Source organism: Anomaloglossus baeobatrachus, chromosome 2 (assembly GCF_048569485.1).
Source record: "Anomaloglossus baeobatrachus isolate aAnoBae1 chromosome 2, aAnoBae1.hap1, whole genome shotgun sequence".
Taxonomy (NCBI): domain Eukaryota; kingdom Metazoa; phylum Chordata; class Amphibia; order Anura; family Aromobatidae; genus Anomaloglossus; species Anomaloglossus baeobatrachus.
In genome coordinates this window covers 667,403,258-667,429,311 of record NC_134354.1, presented here as the reverse complement: position 1 = coordinate 667,429,311, position 26,054 = coordinate 667,403,258, and the positions used below count along the sequence as shown (strand labels likewise).

The 26,054-nt window shown below is 44.6% G+C and overlaps 1 protein-coding gene across 1 annotated transcript in view; it reads left to right on the top strand.

Moving 5' to 3' along the window:
* Positions 1-19,734: 19,734 nt before the first annotated feature.
* The window catches only part of LOC142290518 (uridylate-specific endoribonuclease D-like), a 58,619-nt gene continuing 52,299 nt past the window's right edge, over positions 19,735-26,054 (top strand). Inside the window, 3 exon segments of the mRNA XM_075334477.1 lie at positions 19,735-19,776; positions 19,778-19,805; positions 23,346-23,517. Of these exon segments, the coding sequence (XP_075190592.1) occupies positions 19,735-19,776; positions 19,778-19,805; positions 23,346-23,517 (242 nt within the window).

The following is a 26,054-nucleotide window of genomic DNA, read 5'->3' as shown; positions in this document are numbered from 1 at the left end:
GAAAGGCCAAGACCACTGAACCGGGTGGGGGACCAGACACAGCCGGCTGCGGGCACCGACCACCATCAACTTGGTTTACCAGAGACTTGTTTGTGTCAATAACAGTGAGTACAACAGTACCATCCGGCCACGCACCACCCTGTACCGCCCAGCTACCCCCAATGGGTCCCGGGGCCATCATCCCTGCCCACGGAGGGGTTAACAACTTGCTGCATAACATCTCCCCCGGGGGCCCCCGTAACTGCAGCGGTGGTGTCTACCTTCACCACATCCCGTGGGTGGCGTCACAAACTCAAGCGTGGCTCCGGCCTTGCACCTACCTAACCCCCACGAAAAGCGCCAGCATCCCCTTTCAGAGCTAAGTGACCCCGGGTCCGGAGGCGCTCGAGCCACCCATCAATGAGCCCGGATCCGAGCATCTCGGCTGCAGCTGAGCGCGGGGCGGTACACTAGTCTAGGAATCAACTGTACAAATTTACATGCACTTAAAGGGAACCTCTCAGGTCCCATATGCGTTCTAACCTACAAGCAGGGTGATGTGTGGACTAGAATGCCCTTCCCACAGGGGCGTGATACCACGGAAAGCATGCAAACGCCCACGGGGCGAAGCGATGCCCAGGGGATCAGACCCTCTGCTCATTTACAACATGGGGAACACGTAAGTTATAAAATGTTTTTTTATAAATTCATATTACACAATATTACAACACAGGGATGGGTAGGAAGGGGTTACTAAGCCACACATCACCCTGCTTGTAGGTTAGAACACATATGGGACCTGACAGGTTCCCTTTAAATATCCTAATCGGGATACAAAAGCATACCTAACTGTCACGCGGGATAGAACCTTGATAGGTAATGTAAATGTGACGCTCTGGCAAAACCAGGTAGTCACATATAGGCCCCCGCATAACACCATCCCTCACATAGGTCACATACAGCCGACCTAAAACCCTAGTCACCCCCCTCAGGGCAAGACAGGCACACCAGTGGGCAGGACCAGGCGGTTAGGGAACGCCCACCCAGGGGTCTAGACAGCCCGGGGTGGGAAAGCAAGCAGAGATATTTGTAGTTCAAGTTGAGAGGAGTGTGGGCTGGAGCTAGGTGTAGCTCCAACAGAGGAGAAGTTTAAGTTGAATGGTGCCAGGGTCGGAGCCCTGGTACCTTGGCTAGGTGGCAGATGGTGGTCTCCGTCAGCAGGAGACGGGAAGACGGCTCGGCAGATCTGAGGAGGACTGGAGCAGGGTTGGAGCCCGCCGGTACCGACACCAAAGACCCGACCGGAATTCGTGCACAGAGGAGGTACTCGGACCCTGAAGCCAGGCCTAGCTAGTCAACAGATTGAGGGCAGGATTACAGGTCCTGTCCCAACCAAAGTCCCAAAAGCAGACAACCACCCACAGATAGGGATAGGGCAACTGCCAGGTCCCATAGATCCCACGGGTCAGTGTCAGCGGGCACGGCTCCTCAGGCCCACAGAAAGCGGGGAGCGGACTCCCGTGTTTCATACCGGGAAGTCCAAACACACAACCACAACCAGTGCAGAGGAAGAGATGGCGACCACCAGCCCAGGTGGGGGACCAGAGTACAACCGGCCGCGGCGGCCGGCCACCAGCACCTTGGTTTACCAAAAGACTTATGTGATTCATTTACTTGTGAGTAACCAAACATCCCCTGGTACGTCCGGGCGCGCAGGCCGCTGCCATCGCCATACCCTGCACAGAGACACTGGGCGCCGGGACAACCATCCCTACCCACGGAGGGGTTAACATCCAGCTGCCATTACATCTCCCCCGGGTATCCCACAACAGCAGCGGTGGTGACCCACTTCACCACACACCGTGGGTGGCGTCACAAACCGAATAAAGTCAAGGCCGTACAACTACGTTCCCCCCTTTTTCATTCGACGTGTCCGTGTGACCCCCCGGGTCCGGAGGATCCCTCGAGCCACACAGCGGGTCCGGATCCGAGCAGCACTGGCTGCTGGCATGGGGGCGGCACACCCCGAAACCTGGCGTCACGAACAGGATTCAAACCCATCCACCTACCTGGTGGAAGTGCACCTTGAATCGGACAGTCAGCGGCGATCCGTTGAAAAGTTTTCAGAAGTCGCAATTTGTGCCGCCATTTTTAGGTGCGAAAAACTACAGCCCAGCGTCTTCTCCCCCGAGAAAGGGCGCAAAGCTGAAGTCCCGCCCTCTGGGAACACGGCCGGAAGGAAACAACACCCTGAGGCCGAAAAACAAAACTGACCTGCCGCACGAGGGAGTGCTTTCAAAAGACCAAGGGGGGCAGGCGAAGAGTCTGCAGCATGTGACCCGAGCAGATAAATGGCAGAGACGCCAGGACTCTGCGACCCTTTTGTTCCTGGTCACCGACAACAAAACATGGCCGACCAGTCTAGCAAACCAGCAGTGGAGGAGTCCGTGTCCAGAACAGCCGATTTGGTGAAAGCCCAGACCGAGCGCATGTGCCGCAGGATCCAGGCTCAGGCCAGCTTCTTGCTGCAACGATGGATGGCCGAAATGGCGGAGCTGGCTGCAGCCGTTCGGGCCCGTGAAGTGGAGGAGACCTCGGAGGAGCGGGTAAGCGACCCACGCCCCTATGTCCCACCGGGACCGACCCACCAGGCTGAGGGGCCCGGTCTGCCCCTGTCCGCCACACCGCCTCCCTCACTGCCCGTACCCTCGGCCGACACCTCGCTCGGTCCGCTGCCACAAGCCACGGCAGCGGTACCCGTTCCATCTGCCCGTGAGGACCCGCCAGCGGAACCCTCAGGCCGCGAGCATGTCACCGCTCTGGCACCCGTACCTGCTCCACGCCAGACTAAAGCCCGGAAGACACCCTGTCCGGCCCCGAGCCAGGCTGCGACCCTGATGACATCACCCCCGGTCCCGGAGAAAGCAGCACCCGCAACGACGGCGGCCCCGGCAGTCCACCCTGCCACAGCAGAGGCAGCCCCTGACCAGAAGTCAGCGTTGCCAGAGACGCTGACCACTCCCAAGTTCCCGCCCTTGGTTGAGGAACTTTGAACCCTTCTAACTTTCTAACAAAAAAAAAAATTTGTTTCGAAAATTGTGCTGATGTAAAGTAGACATCTGGGAAATGTTATTTAGTAACTATTTTGTGTGACATATCTCATATCATCTCATATCTCTCAGATTTATGGGCATAAGATTTCGAAAATTGCGAAATTTTCAAAATTTTAGCCAAATTTCCGAAATTTTCACAAATAAATGCAAAACATATCTGCCTAAATTTACCACTGACATGAAGTACAATATGTCACGAAAAAAACAATGTCAAAATCGCCAGGATACGTTGAAGTGTTCCAGAGTTATAACCTCATAAAGTGACACTGGTCAAAATTGCAAAAAATGGTCAGGTCTTTAAGGTGAAAACAGGCTGGGGGCTGAAGGGGTTAAGGGGAATGGCACCAAATACTAATGAAATGTATGTAAACTTTTGACTTTGCCGAAAGTAATAAAAATGCCTTAAAACATTCTCTCTCTCATTATTCTGGCATTTGGCAAATATAAATAATTTTGGTTCCTAATTGACCTAAAACAGGAAAGGTTTATTCTGATTTCATGTCATAGTGAGAAAAACATGCATGTCTGTCTTTTTAGATAGTGTATGTAAACTTATGGATTCAACTTACGGTATTTCCAATGACTCTTTTCTTTTTGTTCCTGAACAAAATTAGCATAAGAACAATTTTTGGGAAAATTACATTTTACAATGATCCTGTTACTCAACTTTTCTAAATAGTTTCTGGAACTAAACATTATGTATGTTGCATAGAAATGGAAATTATGTTGTGAGATTACTTTATGGAGCACAAGGCTTTTTATTTTGATTACCGACTGCATATATTAAGGGACATTTCTGGAAGTTTCATCTCTCTATTTGTAACTCTGGATCTCGGTAAACTGATTTTTGTTATAATGATCTCTTCCCAGAAGTAGAGTTGTGATGTAAGAATCCAGTTTCCAGATGTTTAACCAATAAATATTTTTTTAATGTGACCCTTTTAGTGACACGTCAGCTATAAACAAGTGCTGTGGATGATCCTAATTAGACGATGGTGTGTATATCTGTCTCTGACCATCCTAGCTGGTATTGAGGTGCATTTGGCCAAGGGAAACTCCTTTTCTACATGCTGGGGAAGGCTATCATTAGTCTGCTGGAAGCCAATCTCTCTCCATGAAATATTGTTTTTCCCGGCTTTAAAGCCACAACTACCGCTATGGTCCCCTGTCTTGTCACTGGTGTCACACATTTACAAATTAAGAAACGATATAAAAATATTGATCTCTTAATGTTCTATCAGAGTAAGGGATCAAGAGATGATCAAGGTTTGATACTTGATGAAGATGATTTATTAAATATAACTGAACTCAACTCTCACCCCCTGGTCATTGGTCGTGTTCCTGTCGCTGACATGCCTCTTTGTGGATTCCATTGCCTTTCAGGAAAATTAACCCCTTCACGACCCGGAGATTTTTCGTTTTTCGTTTTCATTATTTTCTTCCAAAAGTCGTAACTTTTTTATTTTTTTCATCAATATAGACATACAGTATGAAGGCTTGCTCTTTGCAGGAGTTGTACTTTTGAATGACACCATTCATTTTGCCACATATTGTACTGGAATTGTACATTGATTGACCAATTTATAAGTGAAGTTTCCCATTTTTTTTAAACATAGTTCCATTAGCAGTAATGCAGAACCCAAATTCCCATGTTCAAGGTTTGCATATTTTAGCTTTTCAGAGTGTTGCTGTACTTTCTTAATTATATTGAATTTTCAGCTTGCAGCTGTTCACACCTATTGGATGTGATGGTCAGTCTTTTATCCGGTATTTATATTGTACTGGAAAACGGGAAAAAAATGCGGTGAAATTGCAAAAAGTGCAGTTCCACAATTTATTTTTCTTTTATTTACCATGTTCACTCATGGTAAATTCACTCACTTCTACCACAAGTCACCCTAAGAATGCAACCAAAACGATCTGCCACACCCGTACACTCGCACTCATCTCTGGTCTTTCCCATACTGAACTCTAATATGGAGTCTGTGTCTCTCCTTCAGCACTAGCTCCTCCCAACTGTCACTTGCCCTGCAGTCAGTTGCCAGGCAAGCTATTGTTACGAATCAGCGCTGCCATAGCTGCAAGCAGCTTGCTGCGGTTCTTGTTGCGCCCAGGCGCCGGCTGCCGTGCCTCGGGTCGTCTAGCTGGCTGCTTCCTCCTCCACGTCTAAGTGTAGAGAGGCAGCTAGTGCGCATGCGCGCGCCGATTTACCGCAGCTAGAGCCTACGTCCAGTATTTCGCTAGTGAACATGCTCAGCCTGATAGTGCTATTTCTGAGGCGAAGTCCTCGGTTCAGGCTACTGAGCATGCTTCTACACTTAGTGCAAAAAGCCGCTTTGCACAGGTACTTGAACATTGTGCCGTGTCTAAGTCCTGTGTTGTGCCTACCAAGCATGCTCAGGCAGATAGTCTGATTTCTGAGTGTAATACTATTGTATGTACTGAGGATTTCAATTGCGTTAGGGCAATGACAACCAGAGACGAGTTCTTGGTGCAAAGATGTTTATAATATGTAACCAACAAGATGTACATAAACGGAACAAAACACAGTAGAACATAAAACACAGGAAATACCTTCCAGGATTGGAGCGAAGGGGAATTCCCGGGGCCACGCACCGGACTCCCCCAGGGAGACCACCAAGAGCGAACCCCTATACAGCGACTGTCTGGCAATCACCCCAGAAGGCCTAAATGCGCAGCAGCCGGGACACAAAGGGCAATAGGTATAGTCCAAAAATGTCTGTACGAGATGAGAGTCCAGAGTGGTTACGAACCGGAAGGAACCGGGCAAAAGTGCTGAACAAAGACGGCAGACGGAGTCCGGACACAGCTTGATGAGACCAGGTGAAGTCCAGAGTCGGTGTCGGTTGTTTTTCAGGAGGATCCAAATGTCAATCAGGAACCAAGAGCAGCAAAGCAGGAGTACACAGCAAGCAGTATACTCAGGCACTGGACTAAGCTTAGGGGCGGCCTTTTAAACAGATGGACAGGCAGTAGGGCAACAGAACAGCAAACTCCATGTTAACAAAGGGCAAGCTCTTTCAAAAGAGAACTGGAAATCCCGGAACTCTGACAGTACTCCCCCCCCAGAAACGGCCTCAGGACGGATCAGGGCCTGGCTTGTCCGGGTACCGCCGATGAAACTGAGCAACCTTCCGGGGCGCACGAATGTTACCCACGGGTTCCCAGGAATCGTCCTCGGGGGAGTACCCCTGCCAACGTACCAGATACTGAAGCCGATGCCGATGGAGCCGGGAGTCAATAATGTCCTCAACCACGAACTGCTCCTGGCCGTCAACCATCACAGGCGGAGGAGGAGGCATGATACGACCATGAAACGTATTAGGGGAGACAGGTTTGAGTAGAGAAACATGAAAGACCGGGTGTACCTGCAAATGGTGTGGCAACCTCAGCCGACAGGCAACAGGGCTCACGATCCCGGTGATCCTAAACGGACCGATGAATTTCTGCCCCAGCTTCTGCGAAGGAACACCCAATTTCAGATTTTTGGTGGACAACCACACCGAGTCCCCTACCTTATACATGGGTGCCTGTTTCCGGTGAGTGTCTGCCGACTTCTTGTAACGCTCCTGAGCCGAAGCCAAAGAGTCCTTTAAAACCTCCAGATTCTGTCGTAGCTCCGTCACTCTGTCCTCCACCGCTGGCACCGAAACCGCCACCGGTGACCTAGGCAAAACATTCGGATGGTAACCCAAGTTAGCGAAAAAGGGCGTTACCTTAGTGGAGCTGCTCTGAGTGTTGTTATACGAGAACTCCGCCAAAGGAAGCAGCTTCAACCAATCATCCTGCAGATGGCTGACATAACAACGTAGGTACTGTTCCAGGGTTTGATTAGTCCGTTCGGTTTGCCCATTTGTCTGAGGATGGTATGCAGAAGACAAACAGACATCAATACGGAGTGCCGAACAAAACCCCTTCCAGAATTTAGACGTGAACTGCACGCCCCGGTCAGAGATGATCTCATCTGGTACCCCATGCAGTCGAAACACATTCTGGATAACCAAATCCACTGTCTCTGCGGCTGAGGGAAGACCGGTACATGGAATAAAGTGAGCAGCTTTGGTCAACCGATCCACCACCACTAATATGGTATTGTTACCGCCTGAGACTGGCAACTCCACAATAAAATCCATTGAGATGGATCCCCAAGGGCGAGATGGAACGGGTAACGGTTGAAGGAGTCCCGTAGGAGCCACACGAGGGACCTTGCACCGAGCACAAACCACACATGAGTGGACATAGTCTTTCACATCCTTTAAACAGGTTGGCCACCAGAAAAAACGACTCAGAAATTCCTGCGTCTTCTGTACCCCCCTATGACCTGCCAACACGGAGTCATGGACCAATTTGAGAACCCGAAGTCTTACAGCCTCCGGGACATAAATACGTCGCTCTCTCAACCACACACCATTCCGAAGGACAAGAGTCACATCATTCGGGGGGGCGGCAAGAAATACATCACCATCATAGGCCAGCTTGATGTCCTTCCACAAGTCCTGGTCCTGGATTACTCCAACGAAATTGGCATCAGATAACACGGTCTGAGACGGGGTTCCAGGCACGGAGTCCATGGCGTGGATTCGGGACAAGGCATCGGCTTTCCCATTACGTGAACCTGGACGGTATGTAACGATAAAATTGAACTGGTTAAGGAACAAGCTCCAACGGGCTTGCCGTGGAGACAGGCACCTGGCCGATTTAAGGAATTCCAGGTTACGATGGTCTGTGAGAACTATCACTTGCTGCGCTGCTCCCTGTAAGTGGTGTCTCCATTCCTTAAAAGCTGCAATAATCGCCAACAATTCCTTGTCCGCAATGTCATAGTTCCTTTCTGCAGGGGACAACCGGCGAGAAAAGAAAGCACACGGATGCAAGAGACTCTTGTCCCCAGTTCTTTGGGAAAGGATAGCCCCTAATGCATAATCGGAAGCGTCGACTTCCACAATAAAGGGGAGTGCGGGATTCGGGTGTATTAGTATTGGTGCTGAGGTAAAACAAACCTTGAGACGATTGAAAGCTTCCTGGGCCTGGGCGGACCACACAAACTTCTGTCCTTTCTTGGTTAACAGAGTAATAGGACGGACGATCTCTGAAAAGTTACGGATAAAGCGTCTGTAAAAGTTGGCAAAACCGACAAAGCGTTGTACCTCCTTGATGTTTCCCGGTTCCGGCCAGTCTAGAATTGCTTGTATCTTGCCAGACTCCATGTTCAGTCCCTGAGGAGAGATGACATATCCTAAAAATTTTATTTTTGAGCAATGGAATTCGCACTTCTCCAGTTTAATATACAGGTGGTTATCCCTCAGTCGGGTAAGCACTGTCTTGACGTGCTCCTGGTGTTCCTGTAGGGAATCAGAAAAGATCAAGATATCATCCAGGTAAATCACCATGAATTGGTCCATTATATCCCTAAAAATATCGTTGACTAGGTGTTGGAAAGCCGCAGGAGCGTTACAAAGTCCAAAAGGCATCACTAGATACTCATAATGTCCATACCGACATCTGAACGCTGTCTTCCACTCGTCTCCGGGACGTATGCGGAGTAGATTATATGCCCCACGGAGATCCAATTTAGTGAAAATCTTTGCCTGTTGGACTCTCTCCAATAGCTCAGGAATCAACGGTAACGGATAACGGTTCCGGATGGTTATCTTATTTAGTTCCCGGTAGTCGATACAAGGTCTCAGAGTCCCCTCTTTCTTTTTCACAAAAAAGATGGGTGCCCCTGCTGGTGAGGTAGAAGGGCGAATAAATCCCTTGGCTAGACTTTCATCGATGTAATCCTTTAGTGCTTCTAACTCAGGTGCCGCCAACGGGTAGACATGACCAAACGGGATCTCTGCCCCTGGGAGTAAGTCTATGGGACAATCATACGGTCTATGCGGGGGAAGCCGATCTGCTTTTCTTTTGTCGCATATATCAGCGAAGTCATGATAAACCGGGGGTAGAACAGGTACCTTTACAGTGCCCTCCGCATTCGGTGTTACTGGAACCGGTACAGTTGGACTAATGGTCGGACCACTCTGCGGTGGGAAGGATATTTCTTTAGTCTCCCAATCGATGACTGGATTTGTAGACCGCAGCCACGGAATTCCTAAAATTATCGGAAAATGGGGAGAAGAAATTAACATGAAAACAAGGGTCTCCTGCTGACCTGGCTTCATCACACATTCTAGGGGTACTGTTTCCCGATCAACTGGTCCAGAAACTAATGGAGATCCGTCTACCGTCTCCATGGTAACCGGTGAGGATCTTTGTTGAGTCTGGATACCGTGTTTCCTGGCAAAAGAAGAGTCCATGAAATTTCCCCCTGCCCCAGAGTCTATCATAGCAGATGTAGGAATTAACTGTCCCTCCCACCGTATCTGAATGGGAAGCGAGCAATGGGTGTATTTCCCTTCTGAGTCCTTAGGTGAAGTTGACATTACAGTCAAGGGAAATACCGCATCCAGGTGTCCACTTGCCTCAGAGATATCGGACTCTGCGTCCGTGTTGTCACACTCTGCCATGGCTGCCAATACCTTATTTGGGCGATTTGGACGTTTTGGGCAGTCAATCAGGAAATGGTCCGATTGACCGCAATAGAAACACAAACGCTCACGGAGCCGGTGTTCACGACGTTCGTTGGTCTCTCGCTTTTGTAGAGAGTCCACTTGCATAGCAACATCCTCGGCCTCCCGTGGCGTCCTGAGAGCGGGTTCTCTGGAAGGAAACGCAAAGTTGGTTACTCGGTTTACAGCTGCCCATTTTTCCTGTCTACGTTCCGTCAAGCGGGTATCGATACGCACACAGTGTTGGAGAAACAGTTCAAAATCCCCTGGAGATTCGGAACGAGCTAACTCGTCCTTGATGGTACCGGACAAACCTTTTCTGAAAACTGACAATAACGCATTGTTTCCCCAGTCGGTGTCTACCACTAACCTCTTGAACTCAGTGGCGTATTCAACGACAGACCGCTTTCCCTGACGTAAGGAAAGGAGAGCCGATTCAGCGGTAGCACGGCGATTCGGATCATCAAACATTTGCGCCATTGCTGTTAGAAAGTCATCCAGGTGATTTAAACGGATATCACGATTCTCTATCATAGGATTAGCCCAAGCCAGTGCTCGGGAGGTTAACAACATGATTATACATAACACTTTTGACCGGTCAGAACGGTAATAATCAGCATGTACATCAAAAAACAGTATACACTGGTTAACAAATCCACGAAACTGACTACGATCACCACTGAAACGAAATGGGGGTAACCTAGGCATACCGGCAGCTGATACGGACGTAGGGGGGGCGGCTTCCTGAGCCTCCACTCTGGTTTGCAAATCCTGAATAGCCGGACCCAGTACCTGGTGATCATGGCCCAGCTGTACCTCCACATCTCTAAGCTTAGTTTGCACCGCCTCCATCTCCTGCTGCAAGGAGTTAATCATGGAAAAAAGCTGATCTACTCGTGTCTCAGTCATTGTCCCAGCGAAATCCTTTTATGGCCTGAGTATAATGTAATACTATTGTATGTACTGAGGATTTCGATTGCGTTAGGGCAATGACAACCAGAGACGAGTTCTTGGTGCAAAGATGTTTATAATATGTAACCAACAAGATGTACATAAACGGAACAAAACACAGTAGAACATAAAACACAGGAAATACCTTCCAGGATCGGAGCGAAGGGGAATTCCCGGGGCCACGCACCGGACTCCCCCAGGGAGACCACCAAGAGCGAACCCCTATACAGGGACTGTCTGGCAATCACCCCAGAAGGCCTAAATGCGCAGCAGCCGGGACACAAATGGCAATAGGTATAGTCCAAAAATGTCCGTACGAGATGAGAGTCCAGAGTGGTTACGAACCGGAAGGAACCGGGCAAAAGTGCTGAACAAAGACAGCAGACGGAGTCCGGACACAGCTTGATGAGACCAGGTGAAGTCCAGAGTCGGTGTCGGTTGTTTTTCAGGAGGATCCAAATGTCAATCAGGAACCAAGAGCAGCAAAGCAGGAGTACACAGCAAGCAGTATACTCAGGCACTGGACTAAGCTTAGGGGCGGCCTTTTAAACAGATGGACAGGCAGTAGGGCAACAGAACAGCAAACTCCATGTTAACAAAGGGCAAGCTCTTTCAAAAGAGAACTGGAAATCCCGGAACTCTGACACTGAGACTGTTGTTCGGGGTACTGAGCATGCTCAGGCACTTAGTAAATCAGAGGCTAGGTCCGGTAAGGACCTCACTGGGCATGTCCGTGAGATGGCAGGCTCTGATAGGCCGACACACATCAGGTGTCCTGATGATGTGGCCACTCTGGACTGGCTTGTGGAGGCCCGCCACTATGACACGGCACCTCACCATTGGTCATCAGACGATGACTGGTGAGGTGTTTGGGGCAAGGCTAAATCTATAGATTACACTACTGTCAAATCCCCACCAGAGTCCGCTCCTGCAACTTCTGCTTCAGTCATCAGGCGACGCCGTGTAACCGCCATGGACTGTGCTGGTGATAGGAGAGGAGTCGGTGGCAGTGGCTCTGGTGGTCACAGGCTCTGCTCATCCATTAAGCTGGGTTTCCCTGGGACCTGCAATACCACTGGCTCACTGTAGGTGGCATGTGTCTTCCAGCTGAAGTTACCACCATTTAGCTACAGCCAATGGGAAGACACCATACCCTTCTGATTCCCCCTCCTTTCTGCTGGTCACTGCCAGAGATAGTTTTGTATTCCTGCTTTCTGGTTTCCGCTCTATTCTTAATAGTGATCCCTCTGTTTTGACCTCTGCCTGTTCTCTGACTACCCTTCTGCCTGCCGTTTTTGTACCTCGCTGCCAGATCTGGGTTTGACCTTTGCCTGGTTTCCTGATTACGTCTTTGTCTGTTGATTTTGTCCCTGTTCTGCATCTCCTGGGTTTGACTCTGCCTGGCTACTACTCTCCTCTGGACTGCAGCCTACCACAGGTAGTGATCTCTGGGGCCTTGTAGTAATTCCAAATCCCTGTATAGGGGTTAAAGGGTTCCAGGGTTCTCAGGGTCCTGCTTTGTGAGCAGCTTTCATCTAGTCTGTCCGTGACAAGCCAGTCTGAGTCTGTGGTTCCAGGCAAGCGTTAAAACTACATCTTATGCATTCCTATACTTTATATTACTTTCCTACATAACATTACTTCATAACTTATCACATATATAAATTTAAGAACACTTTTGGTGTCTTCAGGGGTAGGACCTCGACCACCATCTTACATATGAACACCTCACCCTGCTTCCCTGGAAATGGTTTCCATCTCTCATACAGCCGCATGAGACACTGCGTCCCTTTATGAATCATCCACAGTACGGATGATGTCAGTAACACCACACATCTGATCTCCGTCCATCTCCTCCCCTTGACCCTCTTCATACCACCCATACACTTCCTGTGTCTTTACATAGCGCGGCAGGACCCGCATGTTCTTTCATCCTGACATCATCTCCACCACTCTTAGAGGTATATGTCAGCTATTTGTAATCCATTTTACTATTGGTGTGCACTTCTTATGGCATTTTTGTCAAATAATCTAATAAAAATACTGATGGCACATCCTACTTTTCCAATGTGAACAGGTACACACTGAATATGAAACAAAGTAATAATAATAAGACAGTTGCACTCTGTAGTGCTAAGATATGTGGAAGAATGAATATGGGAATATAGACATGCATTACTGCTATGTGAAATATGTAAAAATTGACATACTTATCACACACAAAAAATGGCCAGTTTTATGTGAGCCCAACAGCCAAAAGCAAGGTGACCTCTTTTTCTTGGGTCCCTATCAAACTAATGCCTCTCTTTGGGTTAAAAAACCTACAATATATGCACAGAGAGGAACCTGCAAATGGAGAATAAAATTAGCCTAAGGCTGAAGAGCATGAGTGCTCAATTAGAAGGCATGTGTCACGCTAGGTACGGACAAGTACCAAGCGCAAGGCGAAAGGGAAGGGAAACCTTGTGTCTTGGGACAGGAAGATGGTGACCCCTGACCAAACCTACTGCTGGTCCCTGGGGTCCATCACCACCCTAGATAGGTTCTGCACCTACGCGCCCAGCCGGATATCTGACCCTAGGTATTCCTAGTGCTGAGACCTAAATAGGAAACGGATGGGATGAGCTCCTTGTCAACCCCACTAAACACTATAGATGACACAAGAAGGATACACAGGGGGAAATGCATGAACTACTTATCTACAGATGATTCAGGTAGAAGTTCAGCAGAGTTTTCAGCAACAATACTACAGATGAGTACAAGCCACCTGCTTGTAACCAAGCTTGAAGAAACTGAAAAATATCACCAGCACCAGTTCAAAGGAAGGAAGGGGTATTTAAACACCAAGGGAATACTGATGATCAACAGCTGGGTGGAAGTCGAGCTCCTGCTGGGTCCAAAAGGGAGAGAAATGAATCCAGCAGGAAAGCTACCTATAAACATGAATACTGACAGCAGGAACAATGTAAAGTCAGGGAGCATTCTGCGCAACCATGCACTGTGTCCTTCTATGGCCAGAAACCACATGACTGCCTGTCACATCTGTGACTGCATGACCCTGTAATCTAAGAAAAAGACTGATGGCATATCCTACCTTTCTAATGTGAACAGGTGCAAACTGAACATGAAACATAGTAACAAAAAGGAGACAATTGCACTCTGCAGTGCTAAGATATGTGGAACAATGAATATGGGAATATAGTCATGCATTACTGCTATGAAAAAATGTAAAAATTGAGATAGTTAGCACACAAAAATGGCCAATTTTATTTCAGCCTAACAACGGCAAGTTTTCGTAGCAGTATTGCATGTCTATATTCCCATACAAGTAAAATATATCTTTGTACCGTGTTAGCCAGTAGAGATAAAAAAATTGTTTAAAAGAACAGAGAGTCCTCAGTGGTTGATACCTTTTAATGGCTAACTGAAAAGATGGTAATAATTGCAAGCTTTCGAGACTACTCAGGTCTGATGAAGAGACCTGAGTAGTCTCGAAAGCTTGCAATTATTACCATCTTTTCAGTTAGCCATTAAAAGGTATCAACCACTGAGGACTCTCTGTTCTTTTAAACAATTTTTTTATATTCCCATATTCATTGTTCCACATATCTTAGCACTACAGAGTGCACCTGTCTCCTTTTTGTTACTATGTTTCTCAAATATTTAATGGTTCTTATCTTTTCTTTTTTTTTATAGCCTCTTTATTTATTTATATTCTGTACTTCTATTTATTTTTTAATTTTTCTTAAAAAAAATTCACTTTGCTTTCTTTTTCTTTTTCCCATTCTATCTCTTCTTTCGAGGTCGATCATACTTTCATACATTCTTTACTGATCTCTCGCATCTTTGTCAGGTTCCCCTTTGATGTATGATTCTGCACCATCTAGTGGTCATATGATATTCCTACTTATTAATGTATAAAAATATTAATTCTACGGAGATTGTCCTAATACTCCGTCTTTGGACTATGTACTGTATTGTGCTGATGTTATCCATGTGATTTTTATATCTTCCTGTTTAGCTTATACTACAACCACTATGAAGATTACTTCTCTGACTTATATTTTTCATGTATAAATATGTTTGTAATTATTTTATGTTGTAAATATTTTTGTTTATTTTCATTTTGATACATTCATTTTGGTTATAACACTTATAGATTGCCTTGACAAAGCCCGAAATGTTGGACTTTAATCTGTCTTTTCTAGATTGGCGTTCAATAAAATATTATTTGAGCAACATTTTAGAAGCTTTCATCTTTTCTGTGCCAAAGTTACCATTAAACTTGTTTAACATACATCATTCTTCCGGAATGAAACTTCACACAGTTGAGCAGACGTTCCACTTTATTGATTTTCATTCAACTACAGCAGATGCTAATGATCAGACTGGCCTTACCATCTGACTGTCTTTTTGGTATGTTCTCTATTCTTTTGCTGCCCCTACACAATTGGTTATACCCTGTTGATCCATCATGTTCTATGTATATTGTGCTGTTGCTGCCAGTGCTGGCCCTACGCATATGGACATCTCTTGCCTGTCCATTATGTTCTATACTTTTGTCATGCAGTGATTACCAGGGTTTTGCCAGGAATAAGGGAACACCCAGAAAGTGCTTCAACAAACAGAATACACCGGGAACACTATACAATGGAGGGCCCTTGCGCAAGGGAGAGGGGAGCGGGGTTACCTCTTGCACTGACCAGAGGCAGATTTCTGCACTCCCTAATGTCCCTATCCTAGTTATTTCACCCCGTTGCCGATCACCTGCCTAGGCCCTCGCTTGCTCTGAACTCACCTTGGCTAGTGAAAAGGCAGGTGGAAACACTAGTCTCCCCACAACAAGAATCTAATACAAAGGGAGGTAGACAGGCGGGGGAAAGAAATACAAAAGGAAAACACTCCAAGCAACTCAAAAGTAGCTAACACCATAGCTGCAATTGTCACAAAACTTCAACTTTTTCCAGAGACTGACTACTTCCAAAGTGGACAGCTTAGATATTTGTAACTGACATCAGATGTTAAGACAGGTAACTGTTTCTAGCGAAGGGGAGTGGTCCCAAAAATCTGCACCTGGGATTAAGGCTCCAAAGGATAGCCAGATAGGAAAAAGTCCTTAACCCCTACAGCACCAAAGGAAAGCAAATACAGTACATTTAAACATAAGATACAGACCTGTGCACAATAAGACTTTCTTATCCCAGACTTGCCAGAGATCCTCCCAGAGCGTGGCACACCTGCTGCTTTGTCTGCGGGTGCTAGCTCTGCGCAGCTTGACATCTTCCTGTCTTTAATATTCAATATTGGGCTGTTACTGACGCTGCCAATAGACAGCCACACATATCTTCTCTGTCCATTCTGTTCGCTAGCTCATACAGTACTGCTGCTGGGAACCCTTCACTGTCTAGAGTACCGTATATATAAGAAACTTGAAATTATTCCAGTTAAATGCATCATTTTGGGCAACTTTTTAAAGCTCTATTTTTATTTAGTTTGAAATAAGAAACCTGTTGCCGATCCCCAAAAAGGGATAATTTATGAATAGATAATTTAAAAACGATTGCTTCTTCACTTTCTAAACAACAAACCTGTTTCTCATCCCAAAATAGGGAACATTTTTGTCCAATTTGTTAGAAACCATTGCTTTTTGTGCAGTGGGAAAGAAATTTTATATTTTTTACAACAAAAATGTGTTGTCACAGCTCAAATAAGCCATTGACTTCTTTATCTTCTCATTATTTTTAGTTAGTCTTACTACTGCAAAAAGAAAATAATTGAATACATTTTTTTTTAAAGTGGTCACAGGCTTGCTAAAAAGATCCATATGCTGTCTGGCCTCTGGACTACTGCTTTCCATTACATATTCATTGACCTTACAGTGTAGGCCCTAGTGCTTCCCCATTGGTTATGTACTTTAGACCAAACATGTTGATACTCCATAATAAGGGATAATTACGGTAATAATTAACTAAAAACCCTTCACTTCTTCTGCTATTTGAAAACACCAAACCTGTTGCTACTCCCCAAAAAGAGATTTTTCTTGGATCATCACTTAGACTAGGTTCACATTTCCGCCAAAATGTATCAGTCACAATCCGTTTGGCGGATTCTGTTGTTTCCCCTAGAGTTGTATTAGTGGTGGATTGCGACTGATGACCTTGCGTTGCATCCGCTGCACAGCGGTCAGTCTTTGGACTGACCGCCGGGCAGAAACAACGCAGAATGTAACGTTTTTTGGGTCGTCAAAATTAATGCACCACGCAGGAATCCGTCGCAATCCGTCAAGCTTGTAATGTATGTCTATGGTGCTGGATTCCGTCGTAATCCGTCTTTCGACGGAATCCAGCGCTGGATTCCGTCATGCTCTACTGAGCATGCCCAGCATGTTTGGCACACCCACTGGGCTGTCCCAAACACAAACGGATCATGACGGATCCGTCAAAAAACAGACGCACAGCGGAAGTAACGGACGCAACAGATCAGTTTTTTCACAGGATTCCTGTGAACGGAATCCTGTGAAAAACACATCCGTTGCGTCAGTTGACATCTAAAAATCTACTGATCCGTTGCTGACGGACTTGATGGATTTAAAACAACGGAAATGGAAACCTAGCCTTATTAATAAGTCATGGCTTCCTCTCAATACAATGTATGTGTATATATATATTGATATTTGCCTTCAAAAAGAGATCATTTTTAGAAGTAAAAAAGTCTGACAGTGCAGTGTGTTATTAAGCGGACTGATGGCAACCATTGGTTACCATCTGTTTATCCCTAGCTAGATACTTTATGTTGAAGACATTTTGATGTTACTAAGACTGTATTTGCATTAAAGAACTTAAATGGGGTTGTATACATTCCTACATATCTTTTCAAATCAAATGTAAACTTTGCACTACCTCCAATTTCCAGCTAATTAATTTGCTACAAATCAAATTTTCTGGCAAAGAGATCACATGGGATTTCAAAACATTCACTCATCTCCAATGCTGTATGTATAACGTGTTTGTTGTGTTTTGCTCCTACACTGTCTTAGCACCATGAGTACCGAGGCATATCTGAGTTGTGTGCCCTGATACACAAGGAGGTATAGAAGCGCTGGAGCTGGTGTGAGTGCTATAGTGCTGAAGTGCTGCAGCACAACGTTGTTGGAAATTGAAGAAAGGAAGTTGAGAGATCAGTGATTTTGGCAACAAAGATGTTCAATACACTTGTTCCTTGTTAAGGTCCTAGTAAACCTGTTGTCCTATGTAACTTTTAGGTCTCATCATGTCCATTATGGAAATTGTAGTGGGCTTGTACATCATGATTGTCGATGCTTTGAGAAGTTTGTAGAAACAATGTGTCACCTAGAGCACTGTTAGTTGCCCCTAGGCAAACAGTGCCATTGTAGTGTCTCCTATCAAAGTCTAGGAAACGTCACCGAAAAGATGGCAATGAGCTGACAAAAGGACTCGTTGCCATCTAGTGGAACGCTGTGCAGGTGCACACAATGGCAGTTTGAGTTGAGAAGTCGCCAATACTGGAAGGAGTCAGCTCTGGGTGGTCTGCGAGAAATGTCAGCTCAGAAATAAGCTAAGAAGAACTGAGGTGTGGGAGAATTTAGCTACAGAGAGACTATTGTTGGATGAAGGAAGAGATTAGTTTCAGCTTTGGGCAAACTAGTGATCAGCAAAGAGATTGGCCATCCTATGACTCGTAACTTTGCCTGAATAGTTTTATCTGTAACATACCAGACTTTGAGGTTAAAGTCATGTGCATCCACCTGTGAACATTGGAGGATTAATTGTTGAATAGCATGTTACCCAATATGTCTGTGCTGAATTGTATACAGTGTACAATATGAAGATAACATTGACCTTTGATTTCCGTAATGGTAAATGGTTGACTAAGACTTAGCATAGGTTATCAATATTACACTTCTCTATTACAGGTATTTTTCCCTGACAGTCAACCTCTTAGATTTTGCCTTCTCTGATGGGATAACTATGACCATCTGCCTTCTAGCCTTGCATCTTGCTAGGGTGATAGAGGGGAGCACTAGTTATAATAACTTTACAATGCTGGAGGAGAACTTCCTCTAAGGGGTTAAATGGGCAGAATCAGAGTATCAGCTGCATAAAACAACCAGCAGCTGTGAATGATACCCTACCAATAGGATTGTCAACTCGTAGTAGTAGGTTAAGAAACTGAATTTTGAAGTAGGTAGAATTGGTGTATAACAGAATGTAGTCTACAAGTAATAGAAATAATTATAGTCATCTCCCTCGGTATAAGAGTTTGGAGAGAACATTTCTTGCTATATTATCTGGTAGATTCTGACTTGTGTTGTCAGGCTCAGTAGAGTAGCATTTGCCAACTCCAGTCCTCAAGGACCTCCAACACTGCATGTTTTCAGGATTTCCTGAGTATTGCACAGGTGTTGGAACCATCACCCGTGCAGGTAATGAAATTATCACCTGTGCAATACCAAGCAAATCCTGAAAACATGCACTGCTGGTGGTCCTTGAGGACTGTAGTTGGGGAGCACTGCAGTAGAGGATCCCGAGAGGGACCCTGCTGCTACTTACTACCTTAAATGTCACAAAGCAGGCGACAGTGAAGAATCATATCAGCAGCCTGAGACAGGGAGGACTGAGCACGCAGAAGGGTCTAGAGTGGTAATAGAGGAAGACAGGAGCTGAGTCAGTGGAGGAATGACCACACAGTAGGGTGGAGATGTGTAGTGTGTGCTAATATGCAGTTTGTTGTAACACGACAGTGATCATGTAGAAAGAGTAGCTTACCTTTGCAACAGCACTCAGAAAAAGGGAACAACTTAGAATGCAAAAAAATAGAACAAAAAATGTATAATTTAACTAAAATAAAATAAATAAATAAATTGGGATTTGATTTCATGACTGGGACCATCCAGACAGTAGTTCACAAGTGATATAAGACGTTACTGTTTTCATGGACACTAGGTCTAGTCTAGCATTACCGTAATGTGCAAGGCTTTTGGGATACACAGGGTTAGTTTTCTAAATGTGCCAGCCCCATGAGGTCACTGAGAAAAGAGGTCTATAAAAGACATGTGGTAAGAGTAAAGTCAGAGGGATTTTAAATTCAGATCCTACACCATGAAGAGCACTTTTGTCCTGCTGTGGCTCTTACCATGCGTAAATTAGTGGAGCTAAGCTGCCGAGATCAAGTGAGAAACCAGTTTATATGCTATCTCTTCTATACAGTTGTTCAGATAAAGCTTTTATAAATTGTATGACATATTTACTTACTTTATATTCTTTTTAGATTTTTGCACATTTTCTTCACAGTAATATGTATTTTTCATATTCAAGCTATTCTAAGAAGTTGGTTGTTACCTGTAGTGCTTGAAGTTTAGTTGTGTCTGGTGTAAACCTAGAAAATACTACTGAGCTTATTGTACACCTCTTAATGATTACCAAGAGATGTATGAAAATCTTGTAGGTCTTCTGGTGGGAGAATTCACAAATCAGGGGCAATTCTCGAGTTTTTACTATTTGATTTGTATAAGTTTACTTTCAGATGGATACATTTTAAGATTTGTGTCACAGCAGCAACACTTGGATCTCTGAAAAACGATGTCTCGGTGTTGTTATAATACACAAAGAACTGCCTAATTTTGTATTTTACCCATTTTAAAGTGCCATTTCTATTATCCGTATTCATGAAATGTTGACTCTTTAATGTTTGTTTTAAGAACATTTTCTTACTTTTAATGTTTACAATGATTTTCTTGTTCTTTTTGTTCTTATTAGTATTGTTATTATTATGTATTTATGTGTTTGTTAGTTTGCAAATTATAATCTATTTAATAATCTTACTAAATGTGTAGTTCCTCATAAGATGCCAGCATCATGTCCTATAAAAAGGCAATGTTACTTAAAATGTTGGAAATAGTTTCAAACAAAACTCAGGCAGGAAAACATTTCTTTCCTTGCTTAGTCTCTTGCTCTATTGTTCCTGCCTTATTGTTCTGGACTGCTGGCCATGTTTTTCTGTATAGTGCAAGTGACTGGGAATGATTTTAAATAATAGAAGGTGACTATTTTGAACTGGACAAAATAAATATTACCCAGCATGGCCAACAAAACATGTTTCTATGCATGTACATGTTCTACCTATCAGGTCTATGCTGTTGCTGAATTTCTATCAAAACAATTTACCAGGCAATTTCTAGAATCCTTCCTTAGGCTATGTCCGCACGTTGCTTTTTACCTGCTTTTTACCTGCTTTTTTGCTGCTTTTTCAACTGCAGCGTTTAATGTCAAAATGGTTGTGTTCTGCTTTTCAAGCAAAGTCTATGGGAATTTGGGTTTCTTGTCCGCACTATGCAGTTCAAACTGCAGCCTTTTTCTGGCAGAACTTTGGTCAAAAACTCAGCTTTGCAGTGCAAAACCCAAATGGCAAAAACAATTGACACTGAGGCAGTATAATAATATCCAGGGGTTCCTACCTCTATCCAGATCTGCTCTTCTCTGTGGTGCTATGTCATGTGGCATTCTGCTCTGCACTCGCTAAGTGTCATGGTGGTGTCGAACTCTGTTCATACTGCAGAGTCTGACAGGCAATCTGGTGTCTCTTAGTTGCTCAGCCAGAGCCAGGCATTAGCTGTTTCTTGTTCACTGCTCATCAGTCTAGTAGGAGTTAATTCCTGCTGGCTTGTGAACTGCTGCTAGGAGCTCATGCTACTAATGACCCTCACAGCCGCCCCCACCCTTTATAAGGGGCTGGGTCCAGTTACTCGTCATCGCCGATTATAGCTCCAGCGATTCCAGTCTTTAGGCTATGTGCGCACAGTGCGTTTTTCGCGGCGTTTTTGCGCGTTTTTCGGGTGCGTTTTTGGCCTCAAAACTGCAGGACTTTGCTTCCTCAGCAAAGTCTATGAGTTTTCATTTTTGCTGTCCTCACACATCTGTTTTTTTTAACTGCGTTTTTGAGTTAAAAAAAAAAAATGGACATGTCAGTTCTTTCCTGCGTTTTTCTGCGTTTTCCGCCCATGCAATGCATTTGAAAAACGCAGCAAAACGCAGAGATCAAAAACGCAGCAAAACGCAGCCAAAAACGCACCAAATCGAGGCAAAAACGCATGCGTTTTTTGATGCGTTTTTCGACGCAGGTGCGTTTTTGTGCGTTTTAGCGACCAAAAACGCACAAAAACGCAGCGTCAAAAGGACGCAGTGTGCGAACCTAGCCTTAGTGTGTGAGCCAGTTTCTGGTGATCAGTTGTATGATATCTTGTATGGTGTGGACATATCAATGTGGTCAGTTTATTTCCTCCTGTATCTTATTTCTTCCTGTGCACGTGTTGTCTCTCCCCTGTGTGTGTTTGCAGTGTGAATGTGTTTTGGTTCTCCCCTGTCTGCGTTGTTTGTTGGGGGTTTTTCTTTGGTCCCGACCCTCCCCAGAGGTGGGGGAGAGGGGGTGTTAGACCAGAGTTCAGACAGGAATTAAGGTCACGCTGGCTGTGCACCATAGGGCGTACCTCTATGATAAGGGACAGCACAGGGTGACCAGTTTGAGGGCCAGTCTAGGTGCCCCTGCGTCAATTTCTCATTACTCCCATGACAGGCTAGTCACAGATGTCCCCATCTGGAGACCTGATCTTCATAGCTGTTTGCAAGACTTGGTGCAAATGTACTATCTGGCAGACAGCCGTGAGCCACACATCACGAGCCCAACATTTGGCTCCCGAGGTATAGGTTGGGGCCACTGATATAGATAGTAATAAGCATAATTTTTTAAAAAATCATCCAATAAAAGAAAATAAAATCCTGATTTAAATAATAGCACATTTTATGATGCACATTACCTTTAAGTGCCAATTTAGTTGAGAATAAGGGGTACTTTACACGCTGCGACATCGCTAGCGATTGCTAGCGATGTCGAGCGCGATAGCACCCGCCCCTGTCGCTCGTGCGACATCTGGTAATCGCTGCCGTAGCGAACATTATCGCTACGGCAGCATCACACACACATACTTGTGCAGTGATGTCGCTGTGACCACCGAACAATCCCTTTCTCAAGGAGGAGGTGCGTTCAGCGTCTTAGCGACGTCACTGCGGCATCACTAAGTGGCCGGCCAATAGAAGCGGAGGGGCGGAGATGAGCGGGACGTAACATCCCGCCCACCTCCTTCCTTCCGCATTGCAGGTGGACGCAGGTAAGGAGATGTTCGTCGCACCCGCGGTGTCACACACAGCGATGTGTGCTGCCGCAGGAATGATGAACAACATTGTACCGGGGGTAGCAGCGATATTAAGGAAATGAACGACGTGTCAACGATCACCGTTTTGGAACGATTTTGCGATCGTTGATCGTCGCTCCTTAGTGTTACACGCTGCGATGTCGGAACCGGCGCCGGATGTGCGTCACTAACGACGTGACCCCGACGATATATTGGTGGCGATGTCGCAGCGTGTAAAGTACCCCTTATACTTCCAGGAGAGACAAGAATCATAACCAGAAAACAATTCCAAAAACACCTAAGTATTTCTTTTGTGCCTTAAATAGGGGTCTCCAGGATCCACAAATCTGCTGAATTCTGTGATGATTCGGTCTCCATCTTCCAATCCACCACATTTGTGCCTACCATCTCCTTTAAATAATGCACTGATAGTCCAAATTAAAACTGGCTCAAAGACTGTCTGCTTGTAGATTAACTAATGTGGAAAGATCTGTTTCAATAACTCTTTTGTTCCTTTATTGACAGAGAAATCTCCCACATCACGTCTTGCTGTCACTAATGATGAGATTCAGAACCTGTCTAAACAGCTGTATTTCGATGATGTGAACAGAGCTGGCTATAAAGACATTATCCTGAACCTTCAGTACAATGCATCTAGTTCCGAGACTGGCACAGGGACAGACTATTCCAGCCAAAAGTAAGCTGACTACATGGTGACATGTTCTAGCAGTTATATTACATTTATAGTATAAATTAATTATATACTGCCCGTAGGCAATTGTCAGCGCTTGACCTAATAACCCTTATACTCTTGCAGCTAGGTTAAATGACAAAAAGGCCCCTTCAATTTGCCTGATAGCACAAAATCTATAAATGGGATTTTTTTATAAAAAATCCTCAAAAACCAGCGCTAGAAAAGGGTTATAACAAAAAACCTTTTTATTGACAATTTGTTGCTATCCTTGTTCTAGATAGGATAAGAACAATAAATCACAGTACATAGAACCATAAGAAATAAAAATAAAAAATAAAAAACGAATAATAGTGATTACAATATTAATATTAATATATCAAGTTAACACAGCAGGTTTTCTCTGATTAGTCTGTTGTAATGCCCCGGCCGGTGGCAACAACCAACTATAATAATATGGTATAATGGTGATGTAATACAGATACCATATAACACCGGATCAAACTACCGCTGTAATCTGTAAAGGGTCCAGAATTATTTAATAGCAATGTGCAGTATATATATAAAAACTTGCAACGTTCCAGGTGCCTCCAAATAAAGTAGAGAGACTGCTCTTTTTTACATTTATAGTACAATCCCAATTCCCCAAATATCAGGATTCAGTTTAAAATGCAAAGAAAACAAGAATGTAATGATTTGGAAATCTCATAAAGCCTTATTTATTCACCGCAGAACACAGAACAGAGGTTTAAAGTCGGACATCTTTCTATTTCATTTGAAAAAAGTAACTGCTTTAGATATCATTGGTAGCAACACATCTCAAAAAAGTTGTGACAGGGTTAAGAAAAAGCTGGAAAAGTAAATGATACTAATATCAGCTGGAGAATCAATTGTCAACTAGATGGTCAGAGGTTCTCCAATCTCTGAGCAAGAGGGTTTAAAAATTGTGGAACAATGTTTGTATATATATATATATATATATATATATATATATATATTATGCAGTACAGACCAAACGTTTGGACACACCTTCTCATTCAATGAGTTTTCGTTATTTTCAGGACTCTGAAAATTGTAGATTCACATTGAAGGCATCAAAACTATGAATTAAAACATATGGAATGAAATACTTAAAAAAGTGTGAAACAACTGAAAATATGTCTTATATTCTAGGTTCTTCAAAGTAGCCACCTTTTGCTTTGATTACTGCTTTGCACACTCTTGGCATTCTCTTGATGAGCTTCAAGAGGTAGCCACCGTAAATAGTTTTCCAACAGTCTTGAAGGAGTTCCCAGAGATGCTTAGCACTTGTTGGCCCTTTTGCCTTCACTCTGCGGTCCAGCTCACTCCAAACCATCTCGATTGGGTTCAGGTCTGGTGACTGTGGAGACCACGTCATCTGGCGTAGCACCCCATCACTCTCCTTCTTAGTTGAATAGCCCTTACACAGCCTGGAGGTGTGTTTGGGGTCATTGTCCTGTTGAAAAATAAATGATGGTCCAACTAAACGCAAACCGGATGGAATAGCACGCCGCTGCAAGATGCTGTGGTAGCCAAGCTTGTTCTGTATGCCTTCAATTTGAATAAATCCCCAACAGTGTCACCAGCAAAGCACCCCCACACCATCACACCTCCTCCTCCATGCTTCACGGTGGGAACCAGCCATATAGAGTCCATCTGTTCACCTTTTCTAGAAAGACACGGTGGTTGGATCCAAAGATCTCAAATTTGGACTCATCAGACCAAAGCACAGATTTCCACTGGTCTAATGTCCATTCCTTGTGTTCTTTAGCCCAAACAAGTCTCTCCTGCTTGTTGCCTGTCCTTATATATATCAAAAATGAAACTGTAAAAAGCCCTAATAATAAATAGAGCACCTGACACAGTCATATAGCCGTGGTAAAGTCCTAGGTAAAGCCCCGGTAATGAATAGTATACCACACTAAATAGTGATCACATAGTCATATAGTGCAGCTCTGTAGCATATAAAGAGTGTAACAAGAGTGGTATGTCTTAACATACCATGGGTGTAACCTCTAGGGTAGCCTTTCAAAAGACAAAGTAAGAATCAGCCAAGGTTGTAATAAAGAATCCAAAACCAGCATGATAGCCCAATCACCAGGATATCATGCTGGTAAATCACCTTTGGCTGACTTGTATTATGTACAATGCAAAGCCACCCTTTAGAGGTTGTAACTATAGTTTTGGATTCTTTATTACACCCTTGGCTGATTCTTACTTTGTCTTTTATAAGGCTACCCTCTAGGTTACACCCATGGTATGTTAGGACACACCACACTTGTTACACTCTTTATATGCTACAGAGCTGCACTATATGATTATGTGATCACTATTTAATGTGGTAAACTATTGATTACCGGGGCTTTACTTAGGACTTTACCAGGGCTATGTGACTATGTGTCAGGTGTACTACTGATTATTAGGGCTTTTTACAGTTCCATTTTTATATATTCATTAATACATGATTTATGCCTACAGTCATGGCCAAAGGTTTTGAGAATGACACCAAAATTACATTTTCA